Source organism: Saimiri boliviensis, chromosome 13 (assembly GCF_048565385.1).
Source record: "Saimiri boliviensis isolate mSaiBol1 chromosome 13, mSaiBol1.pri, whole genome shotgun sequence".
Lineage (NCBI taxonomy): Eukaryota > Metazoa > Chordata > Mammalia > Primates > Cebidae > Saimiri > Saimiri boliviensis.
The window spans coordinates 53,660,483-53,673,178 of record NC_133461.1 but is presented as its reverse complement, the minus strand read 5'-3'; the positions used below and the strand labels follow the sequence as shown (position 1 = coordinate 53,673,178).

Here is a 12,696-nt window from a genome sequence, read left to right as displayed (position 1 = left end):
CCCTTCCACCAGCCCAAACCTGGAGAGCAAACAGCTAGCCAAAGATAATTCGAACTTGAAGTGATTTGCTTAGATGTCCTCCTGTCTAAGGATGGGGGCCCAATTCTCTTTATTTGTCCACTTCCACCTTCTCTGCCTGCTCCCTAAAACAGTTGTGAGAAGAGAGGAGCCCCTTCTCACCCACCACCTCCACACTTGCCCTCTCTCTGATTTCCCTGCCATGCATCTCACATTCCCACCAGGGCATGAAAACGAAGCAACTTGAGAGAAAAACAGGTGGATCTGACTGGTGGTTGAAATTTAAAATCTTCACACTGACTGAGGGAAGGGAGGTTTGAAAAATGAGTGTTTCAGCCGGGTTCAGGGGTGCACGTGCCTATGGTTCCAGGGGCTCTGGAGGCTGAGGCAGGAGGATCGCTTGAGCCCAGGAGCTCGAGACTCTATTGCACTGTGATGACACCTGTGAATAGTCACCGCACTCCAGCCTGGGCAACGTAGCCAGACCCTGTCTCTAAAAAATAAAAAATAAGGTTCATGCTTCACAGTGAGAAGTATCACATGCTTTGGATAATCATTGTTTTCTTTCTTTGTACTGATTAAACATTTTGTTTGAAAAAAATAGGGTTGTAGCCCTGGATACTATCGGGATCACAAAGGCTTGTATACCGGACGGTGTGTTCCCTGCAATTGCAACGGACATTCAAATCGATGCCAGGATGGCTCAGGCATATGTATTGTGAGTAAATTGATAGTTTTATGCTATCAGCAGGGAATCTGTTTCTCCATTTCCCTCTACTATGCCCCGAGACATTAACATCACATCTCCTGCCAAACCCTAAATAGAGGTCGCTGTTTGAATATATGAGGCTCTATTATCAGGCTGAAGTATTTTACATTTCGTTTTTTTCCTCTATTTTAACATGCACCATTAAAAAGAGAGCTGCTGTCTGAGCAATTAAGTTACACTTTAGCTTCCAAATCTCTGCTTCATGAAATGATAGTAATGGGTGGACCTTGGAAGTTACTTCTTGCCAGGACATAACTAATCAGAGCCATGACTTTGGGTCCCCATTTTGTTGGGGTGGTAGGAAGTTACAGGACCGGGCCTTGCTGTTGGATGAGCAGTAACTCAAGAAAGCAACCAGGGAGAAGGGGATTTGAGGAGGGCTTATGGCTCATAAGAAATCAGTCCAACATTAGCTGGGCATGGTGGCAGGCGCCAGTAATCCCAGCTACTCAGGAGGCTGAGGCAGGAGAATCACTTGAACCTGGGAGGCAGAGGTTGTGGTGAGCAAGATTGTGCCATTGCACTCCAGCCTGGGCAGCGAGAGCAAACCTCCATCTCAACAAACAAAAAAGAAAGAAAGAAAGAAAGAAAGAAAAGAAAGAAAGAAATCAGTCCAACACAAGCTTCAGTATTGCCAAGACAGAGCGGGGCTCGGAGGAGACCCGTGAGGGAGGTTGTTGGGGAGAGAAAGTGCTGCTCACCTCTCGGGTCCTCATGGCGTCCTCTGCCTGCCTGTTCCCTATGTTGACTGTTTTTTCTCATGGCCTCGAGGCTGTCTTGGATGACTACACCTTATCCACTGGAAAAATCTTATTTTGGAATATTTTATAAAATTCTCCTGTCAGCCAGGTGCGGTGGCTCACACCTATAATCCCGGCACTTTGGGAGGCTGAGGCGGGCAGATCACAAGGTCAGGAGATTGAGACCATGCTGGCTAACATGGTGAAACCCCGTCTCTACTAAAAATACAAAAAATTAGCTGGACGTGGTGGCGCGCACCTGTAGTCCCAGCCACTCGGGAGGCTGAGACAGGAGAATCGCTTGAACCCGGGAGGCGGAGGTTTCAGTGAGCCGAGATCGCGCCACTGCACTCCAGCCTGGGTGACAGAGTAAGACTCCATCTCAAAAAATGAATACATAAATAAATAATAAAATAAAATTCTCCTACCTAAAATTAGTTTCTTAGGAAATTTTTCTTATGCATCCCAAAGCAGAATCTTTTTTATTCTGCTTTTTTTTTTTTTCATCCTTTTTATTAGAGTTCTTCTTGGTAACCAGGGCCTCCCCAGTGAGGCAAATGGGCAGTGAAAAGAAGGAGGGAGCGTACTCCCAGAATACAGGGCTTCAGTTGTGCTGCGCCCCTTTGGACATGCACTCCTCTGGCATAGATTTTCTTTGCATTGTGTAATGCAACTAGAGTGTTTCAAGTATGAGTTCCTAGACCGTATTAAGCTAGTTCAGCGTGGCCCAGGGAACTGCTTCCTTTGCAAGATGGGACACGCTAGAACAGGAAATTGTTGTGAAGAGCCACCTGATAGAATATTTTGTTGGATTGTAACCTTATAAGTTCGAAAAGCATAAAAGGTATTGAGAAATACTGTTTCCCAGCTCATTAGTGTTCCTATAGAATAGTTCATGTCTAATATTGTATGTTTTGTGTAGCATGGGTAGACGCTTTAAGAATAAATACCTTATCACTGAACCATTGCTAGTTGTCAAGCCCACCTTATAAAACCTCAAAGAGCAAAGCGAGTTTTTTTTTTGTTTTTTTTTTTTTTGTTTTTTTTTTTTGTTTTTTTTGTAGTCACGCACTGAAAGGAAAACTTGTGAGAGTCATAATTCATATTTTAATCAAACAAGATTCTCTTTCCCATTGCCTTTTTTTGTTGTTCTCTTCACTTGTTCCTATCGGCCATGCGGCCGCCAAGACTTAATTCAGGAAATCCTCACTGAGTATTGGCTAGTATGGCAGGTACTGAGCTAAGTGCTAGAGTTTAAATCATCAGACTTAATCCCTACACTCACAAGTCTTGCTGTCTAGCAGGGAATGTGTATGTGCGTACACACGCACACACACGTACACACACGAGCGCACACACACACACACACACACACACACGGAGCCCGTGTCTGCACTCAACTACCAGCTCTATGGCAAGTCCTAAGTGCTGATGCGGCTCTGAATTGTGTCCACTGCATGGAAGCCAAGAATGCAGCCCTCCTTCTCAAAGAACAGTACTGCGGAAATCCAGTACGTTTGAATATCAGATGGACTTTCTGGCTGATTTCACTGCAAATTGACCACCACCTCTCAAGGTCCCAAGTAAATGTCTGACATCAGGGACCTTCACCCAGGTGCAAATCTTCATGACATTTCAAGAATAGACTCTGAAATTTGAAAATATAAGTGGCCCAACTTTTTGCTAGTATAGCAGTAGGTGTCCAGCATTAAGGGCAGGAGTAGCAGGTGGGGGTGCCACCTTCCAGAGGGACCTGCAATGATTGCCCCCTGCTATGCGCTGAGACCCCTGCCTCCCCCTCTCCTTATTGCCCCAATGTCTCCCCATATATTCTCCTCTCTCCCCAATTCCCTTTGCTGTCTACTGTCTCTGTCACCCCTTATGTTCCTCTCTGTTCCCATTTTCCTCCCCTTTTCTCTGTCTTCTTTCTTCATCTTCCTTCTTTTATTCTCTGCTACTTGAGGCCATCTTCCACACCGCAGTTGCAATGGAATTTCAGAATGATTTATCTGAAATTCACAGCTGACATGGTGCTCCCCTGAGGCTTACAGAGAGAAGAAACCCCACAACTCCTCAGCACAGTCTCAGAGCCGCTGTCCAGCGGGATCTTGCCCCTTTGCACTTCTGCCTCTGGGATGCCCTTTGCTTTTCCCTCCCTCCACACACTGCCATGCTATTGTGAGACTGAGGTTCTGCATGCTCTGCCCCTGGGCCTGGAATGCCCTTCCCTCACTTTTACGCTCAGTGAATCCCTGTCCCTCTGTGGCCTTCGCAGGCAGCCCCTCCTCCTGCTCTCGCGGGATGCTGGCACACGTATGTCCTGTTTTCCATGTGATATTGAATACATCTATTCACAGGGTTACTTGTACTCTGAGTCGAGGTATCAACCCATCTTTACATCCTTAGTGCCTAGCATAGTTGGGCATATAGTAAATGCCAAATAGATATTTGGTGACAAACGGACAGTGCAGGGTATCGCACATATTCTTATGGGACTTTGTCAAGCGACATTTTTGACACCCTTCCTTGACCCTCTCCTCTCAGCCCTGTGGAGGACCAGTATTCAGAGTGATTTTAGTAGGATATGGATGTCCTTACCTCAGTTCTTACATCTCTATGTTATCATTTCTCCATTGTGTTCAGCCTCAGAGCTAATTAGACACAGGACTGAAATATATCTATACAGGCATGTTCTTCTTTTAAATTGTCATTTTGATTAAAAGAGAAAACTAAAATGGAAACGTATTAGTTCCAAAGGACCAATGTCTTATGAGAGAGTCAGGGCAGCTGAACACAGGGTTTGGAAAGCCACTGGTGTCCTTTTCAGTCACCCGTGAGAGGACTCCTCCGTGGAGCTGATCAGCTGCAGGGAAGATTATCCCCAGCGTCCAGACCTCAAGGAGTCTGGACCCATAGTGCAGTGCGATTTGGACAAGGAAGGATTCCGGATAGGAATTTGCTTTCTGATGATAAGCAAATGCAAACATGTGAGCAGCATCCTACTTTAAAGCCCCTCCACATGCTCTGAAATACTAATATCTTGTGTTTATAGCACAATTTTATAGCTAGGAAACACATAGGAAAGGATATTTTAACCTCTTAGTAATCTGTGTAATTTTCAGTTACTCAGAGGTTGGTGAAGGATGGATTTGCTCAATCTAGACAAGCTGGAGACATTTATGATGGAAGGGCATCTTTTTCATTATGAATAAGCCATATCTTCTTGGGATATAAACATATACTGTTTTTCCCTACTAACTTTCAGACATTATTTAAAAGCTGACACTCATAAAAGTTTCCTACTCAAGCAACACCTCTGCATACAGAGGTAAAATACATAAGCAAATTTTAAAAATTATGCTTATTCCAGTCCATATAATTGACACAAAGTATCTCCAAATTATCAAATGCCCACAGCAAGGGGAGTTTTCCTGGATGTTTTTGTGCATTTAGATCTTTTTTGCTAGGGTAACGCCAAGAAAATAAATTTGACCCAATCCACTAGGTTTTATCTCAGTAGACCACTTGGTTGCAAAACCATTACATCTCAATACTTTAGTAAAGAACATGTTTCATTACACAGCAACCTTGACATGAAAAGAATTGGATTTATGTAAGTAAAAAGCTTAGACAACATTAAGTTTTTGCTTCTTTGGGACATTAGAATTAAGCTGAGTGTTTTCTTCAGATACTGTGCGACTTTTGATTGTTTTCACAAATTCTGTATTAAGAACTCATTTTAATAATATCACTCTTCAGTATATCATTGGTATGTGAACAGTGAAGTAAAATGAAGACGATTTTCATTAAAGCAGTTGTAAGGGAAAGAGAGAAAAGAGTTTACATTTCCCAAGAGCTTAGTACACTTTGTTTTTTTAAACCCTCCCGACAGCCTTAGAAAATGGGCTTTATTCTAAATGTACATTTTGAGAAAATTGTAATTGTGGATAAGTCATACCCTAGTAAAATCGATATAGGTAAAATTCATATAATTGAAAGGACCCCCGCCCCAGGACTCCATGGCCTCGAGATGCTGGAGTGGGATAGAGACTCAGCTGGCTTGTCCCTACTCTGTCACGCTGCCTACATTAAGCACCACGTCACTGAGGGAAGAACACTTAGACCTCTTCTCTAGCACCAACAATTATTAAACGGACAGGGAAAATACATGGTCAGAGGAGCTCATATCGCTGCAAAGTCAGAGGACTTGAATTCCAGTCTTGTGAATAAGTAAGGTTACAATGATCTCAGAAGTAGTGACTGTACCAGCTGCTGTTGAATTGTGCTGTTTCCCTGTCCCTAGAACTGTCAGCACAACACCGCAGGCGAGCACTGTGAACGCTGCCAGGAGGGTTACTATGGCAATGCCATCCACGGATCCTGCAGGGCCTGTCCGTGTCCTCACACCAACAGGTACCGTAGCAGCTTAACATAAACTACATGGCTCTGAAGTCGTTTGGTGGCTACCTAGGACCAGGGGTGGGAGAGCAGGTGGGGAGAATGGGAAGTGATTGCCAAAGGGTCTGGGACTTCTTTTTGAAGGGATGAAAACATTTTCAAATTGATTGTGGTGATGATTGCACAATTCTGTGAATATACTATAAGCCATTGAATTGTACAGTTTACATGATGAATTGCATGATATGTGAATTATATCTCAGTAAAGCTGTGATAGCAAAATGAACAAACATGACATGCGTGAAAACAAAAGAACAGGCCAGGCTCAGTGGCTCATGCCTGTAATCCCAGCACTTTGGGAGGCTGAGGCAGGTGGATCACTTGAGGTCAGGAGTTCGAGAGTAGCCTGACCAACATGGCGAAACCCTCTCTCTACTAAAAATACAAAAATTAGTCTATAATCCCAGCTCCTCGGGAGGCTGAGGCAGAAGAGGTGGAGGTGGAGGCCGCAGTGAGCGGAGATTGCACCACTGCGCTCCAGCCTGGGCGACAGAGCGAGACTCCATCTTAAAAAAAACAAACAACAACAACCACAAGAAAACCAGAAACCATCTTTCCAAGTTGTATCCTTCCAGGCTTTTCCTTTCCCTCTTTTCTTTTACTGTTCATTCAGTGGGTAAGCAGCCACTTCAGCACCCATGATAGGGCCAGGCCTCAGCCCTCTTTATGTGATGGGGAAACTGAAGGAAGGCAGACAGAGGCAGCCCCTGTTCTCCTGGGCCTTTACCTAGAGTGTGGCAGGGAGGAAGAGAAAGGGTGGGAGTCATCACACTCAATAAATACTCACACTCATCAATAAGAAGTGGAATTGGAGATAGAGATATTTTCTGCAATAGGCTTGTGTCATTGACAGTGAGAGGGTGGCTGCTTTGGAGGGGTGGCCAAGGAGGCCTGAAGTTAGATAGAGGAAGCCAAGGCAGTATCTTGGCCGTGAGGCTCCCAGGCAAGGATGAAACAGAAGGGAAAGGCCTGTGATGGTGTGTTCAAGGCAGTGAGAAGGCAGGAGTGACAGAAATGCAGTGTGGAGAGGGAGGACCAGGGGTGAGGTTGGGGGGACAGCCAGGGCCCAGGGCCCGCAGAACCCTGCAGGCTGTGGTCAAGCATCTGGATCTCATCCTCAGTGCGATGGAAGCCTGAAGACAGTTCTGAGCCACTGAGTGATCTGAGCTGTCACTCATGCTCCAACATGACCAATAGACTACATAGGTAGGAAGCCACTGCTGTGTTTTCAGGGTAACCCCCTCTCTCCTTAGGCATGGCACCTTGTCATACCCTTGTTCATCACGAACAGTTCACTGCAGGGACCCAAGCAAAGAATAATGTAACAAAATAGGTGAAGCAAGAGTTAGTTTGAAAATCAAAAAGATACTGAGAAAGTCTCAGTAGTACGTAGGCTCAGAGACAAGTGTGGATCACAAAGTCAGGCCTATATCAGCCCTCACTTAACAGACACTTGAGCCGAGTCCTAACATTGCCAGAAGCCATGTGCCAAGTGTGGCTTCTCTGCAAAACCTATTTGGAATGTTCACCCTGCTTTGCTGCCTATGTATTTGATACTTGTAAAGCCCGCCCCATCCTGCAGCTTTTTTTGTCAAGGGATCAATCACTTGAGCTTGCCCAGACTTGTTTAAAGAGAAGCTGGCAAAAGTAGAAAGCAGCAAGATTTCCACTGGGGTGCTTGGAACAAGTTTTTCATTTGCGTTTGCAAAACATATTGTTAGCATCAAGGTCAGCTTCCAGCTTCCAGGCAGTTGAAGTAACACGTAGGTCTTTGGATGTATCAGTAAAACTCTATGTCTATCTACTTCACCTTCCAGCAATATTAATACTGCTGACCAATTTCTTACTGTCCCTCCAGAGGCTTCCTAAATAGGAATTCTTTTACCAGTGAATGATAGATGGAGTGATACTCCCTCAGATGTCATCAGTGTCATGTCCAGCGGCAGAAGGAGACACTTTGCAAGGCAACAGGGCTTTTTCATGGTCTCTTTGTGGTGTGTGTGTGTGTGTGTGTGTGTGTGTGTGTGTGTGAAAAAAGCTTCTTCTAAAATATCATCACTTTTGGCTAAGATCAAGTGTAAAATACCATCACTTTAGAGCTAAAAGAAAAGGGATCAAAATTCCACAACTTGGTTTGAAAAAAAAAAGTGAGAATTAGCAATGATTGTACCCACAGAAATACCAAGGCAGGCGAGTGTCCTCTGTGCTGCTTTGGGTGGCTCCAGGCCCTGGCCACCCCACCGACTTTTCTTCCCAGAAGGCAAGGTGCCTGATAGAAAAGAACTAGAATCAACAAGGAGAACATTTTTTTTTAAAGAATCAGAACTCTCTGTTCTTTTTTCTGCCTGGACTTGTTTTACTCCTTCCTTGTTATTCCTGGAAAAATGCTGTTGTAATCATCTCTTCCAAAGTGAATTACTCTGATCTGTCTTAAGGGGAAAAAATGCTCTTCCCCAAGGAACAAATAAAATAAATGCCTTCAGTCCTTATTCACCAAAATAGCCCAGTGTCAGCTGAGATCATTCATCATTATCTCTCCAAGTCTTGATGGGCAAAATTTTCTTCACACAAAAAATAACCAGACCCTGGGTTTCAGCGTTCACTTAATGCAAGTCAGTCCTTTGTGGTAAAAAATAATGAGCATAAATCCTATCGATCTGCGTTTTTACTGGGGCCTTTTTCTGTCTTCTTTCAAGCTTTGCCACCGGCTGTGTGGTGAACGGGGGAAACGTGCGGTGCTCCTGCAAAGCTGGGTACACAGGAACACAGTGTGAAAGGTAAGGTGGGTGCCCCTCTGCCCTCAGCCTGACAGGGGGCGGGGAGGGCTGTGGGTGGGGCGCTGCCAGGCACTGGCGCAGAGCTAGGGGTGGGGCTGAGAGTTTGACTGAGGCCTAGAAAAAGGTCTCTTGGGAAAAATACAAGACTGTTCAACTAATAAATCATTAACATTGTTCTCTTTCCTGCTTTGTATGTTTCAGAAAGCTGAGAATCAGGCATAACACATACACTCACCCACATGTAGCTGTACCTACATTCCCCCAACACACACCCTTGTGTATCTCAACCCCCTACACATCACTCCCTACCCCTCCTCCACAATGATCTCTGCATACCCCCATTTCTACATGTCCCTTCACCGTATTTCCACATACACCAGCCCCCAACATACCCCTACTTACCTGTACACATGTACAACTTCCTGCACTCTTCCGTATCATACACACACATATCCACAGCCTTAGGTAGCCCCCCCCCCCACACACAGACACACGTGCCTCTGTCTCCACACTGTATTTTGAACACTTTCAGGGCAATCTGTGTCTTGTTTATTTCAGAATCTCTGGTTCCAAGCATGGTACTGTTCACTTAATAGGTTTTCAATAATGTTTGTGAAACAAAAGAATAAATGTTGTGGAATAGAAAGTATAAAACTGACAACAAAAGGCCACAGGAGCCAAACTTCAGTTATTCTCGGACAGTTTTCATGATTAGCGACTATGCAGAGAGCACCGCCAAGTATTGAGAAAGATACGGAAGATGCTTATAACCTAGCTGGGAAGACAGCACACACATATTTAGAAAAGGGACGGTAGGAAAAATGAATCACATGGTTGACATATTTTAAAATTTAGAATAGCTTTCTCTTAAAATCAATACATATTTTTTATAAAATGATGTAATACAAGTGAGCAGAGAACCAGCGAGGCCCCTGTACCCCTCGAGCTAGCCATGTGCACTCAGATGCATTCACATACAATCCTATTCATAATCATTTTATTTACAGAAAGCCACTAGAAAAAAGCTAGCTGTATGTTTTTAAGGATCATTTCTAAATGCGTGAACTTAAAAAAAAGTAGATTCCTGTATTACTTTCTGTTTTGACTTGTTTTCTTATCTAATACTATGTTAGAAATATCTTGCTGTATCAGTAAGTATCCACTGATAACATCAGATCAATGACCAAAAATTTTCACTGGGTTTCCATAACCCCCTACTCTTGGCCTTAGAGATCCTTTTACTGTTCTCCGTTTAAAGCAACACTAAAATTAAATCCTTGCAGCTTAATATTTGCGTATGTATATTCTCAAGGGATAATTGTAGAAGTGGATTCCTTGGGTCAGAGGATAGGTTTTCCAGGCTTTTAATAGTTTTTGCATAATTGCCCTCTAGAAAAGTTTATATTCTTAATTATCAGCAAAAGAGAATGAGTGACTACCTACCCCAATGCATATTGGAAAGGATCAATTTTTAAAATATTTGCCAATTAGGGTCAAGCATGGTGGTGACTCATACCTGTAATCCCATCACTTTGGGAGGCCAAGGGGGGAAGATCATTTCATGTGACCCAGGGGTTAGAGACCAGCCTTGGCAGCATAGAGAGACTTCATCTCCATATATATATATATATATATATATATTTTTTTTTAATTAGCCAAGTGTGGTGGTGTATGCCGGTGACCCCAGCTACTTGGGATCCTGAGGTAGGAGAATCACTTGAGCCCAGGAGTTCAAGGCTGCAGTGAGCTATGATCACACCACTATACTCTAGCCTGGACAACAGAAAAAAAAAAAGCCAATTTGATAGAGAAAATTTATGTCATTTTAATTCACATTGTTTTGCTTAAACTTTAGAATAGTTTGACTAATTTTTTAATCTTTTTTTTTTTTTTTTTTTAAATAAAGATGGGGTTTCACCATGATGGCCAGGCTGGTCTTGAACTCCTGATCCCAGGTGATCCACCCCCCTCAGCCTCCCAAAGTGCTAGGACTACAGGTGTGAGCTACTGCACCTGGCCGACTCATTTTTTTTTTTTTAAACAGCAAATGAATTCAACCAGATTTCAAGTAAGGCATAACTACTCTAGAGTGGGGTTATCTGAAATGTTTATAGATAAGGTAGGACTTTGGGTGACTAGAATCTAGTAGAGCCAGAAGATGGAGGTGGAGGGCTGGGTAGGTTGGGGAAAGAAGGCAGGGAAGCCCAAGGGGCTGGAAGACACCTGCCATGTGTAGGAGGTGGGGACTGCCTTAGACTGGGGATACTGAGCAGCAGCTAAGGAGCCCAGTTCTAGGGCAAAAGGTAGCAATGTAAGGTTCTTCTGTTTTCCATTTTCCATTTCAGCAAAAGGAGCATCTCCCACACTTGCCTCACACTTATTATTCATTTATTCTTTCAATGAAAAATATATGGAGGTCCTAGAATATATCTGGCATAGTGCTAAGTACTAGAGGCACATTAGCAGGCAGCGCAGACAGTGTCCTCAAGGGCTTTCCAGTCCAGTGGTGGACAGACATCAAAACATGCCATTAAAACAGCGAGAGAAGAAAACAAGCTATTGTTTCTTTTAAAAAAATTTAAAGCTTTTTCATGGGAAAATGCCATTTTGATGTCAACATTTTTCATTTGTTAGACATAGCACCCGGAAGTCATTCCTAGCACTAGTGAATTAGCTACACAATTGTAAACACAAGGACAGTCGAGGGTGAAAAATGGGAGTATAGATCCACAGGAGACTCGCTGTATAGAAGCCAGAGCAGCCAGCTGGGGGGAGGGGTTAGCAAAGGCTTCGAAGCTCATGCATGCTCTCACCACCTCATCTCCCGCAGCCACACAGGGCCACAGATGACTAGCTTGTTCTCTGCTCTTTATTTGTGGTACCAGCGTCATTTGTGAAATTGGGAAGTTTTACTTGTGCTTAGCCACTGCCATAAATTGAAAATAAGAGAACAAGTTATTTCTTGTAACCAGTAAGTAATACTTTGCAAGAGTAAGGAAGAAGCAGAATTGAACTTCCTGAATATTTCTGTGATTAAATATAAGGTACTTTGTAATTATGCCTCTATTACATGGGAAGTTTAGATGTAGGTAAGAAAGACATCAGAAATAAGGTATTCTAGAACACAGAGCTTCTGTATAGCATGATCTGTTAGGTAGAATACCAATCCAGTCACAAAGTAAAGCCCTATTATTAGTACATGACCACCCTGCTTAGTAGACTTAGATAAGCCACCTCAGCCTAGTTACCTTTTTGATTATTAGGGAATACATGAGCCTTCTGTTTTCTTATAATGATTTCAAATGATGCCAATTAGAAGATGAATATTTTGTCATGTCTTATAATGATAGCTACCCTTGAGTGTCTGTTAGGTGCAGACATTATGCTAAGTTATTAATTACATTATCTCTTGCATTCATTGAGTAAAATAGGTATTATTAGTCCAATCATTTGTTCATTCAACAAAGATTTTTCTGTTACCTAGTATGTGCTAGGTGCTAGGGATACATCAGTGAGCCAAACAGCCCCAAACCGCATGTCTTCATGGAGCTTATATTTTAATCGGGGCTTGGGGAGAGAGCAGTAAAGAAACAGAAGCACAGAGGGTTACAGCCACAGCCCAAGATCACACTTGTAAGTAGTGGAGGCAGGAGTCCAGCCAGATCTTTCTGATCCTTGACATTATATCACCAGTGTATCCATAGTAATACATTGGTGAAGTATATTGGAAGTACATGGTAACGTGTATTGGAATTGCCTAGTGTTTTTTTTTGATGCAGTGCTTAAATTTTGGGAAATGAGGTAAATACCATATGTCTTTGAGTCTATGAAGTCCACTGATAATAAGACACTACACATCAGTTTAATGGCAGTTTGGGGGTGACTGGGAGTGGAACTTTGTTAATGGAAATATTGTAATTGACATCCCAACTCC

The 12,696-nt window shown here is 43.3% G+C and overlaps 1 protein-coding gene across 2 annotated transcripts in view; it reads left to right on the top strand.

The window, feature by feature from the left end:
* LAMA3 (laminin subunit alpha 3) overlaps window positions 1-12,696 on the top strand; it is a 97,101-nt gene that overhangs the window by 14,962 nt on the left and 69,443 nt on the right. For both annotated transcript variants that reach the window (XM_039463646.2, XM_074383676.1), the window contains 3 exons: window positions 623-736; window positions 5,831-5,940; window positions 8,682-8,762. In XM_039463646.2, the coding sequence (XP_039319580.2) occupies window positions 623-736; window positions 5,831-5,940; window positions 8,682-8,762 (305 nt within the window). The remainder of the gene's footprint in view (window positions 1-622; window positions 737-5,830; window positions 5,941-8,681; window positions 8,763-12,696) is intronic.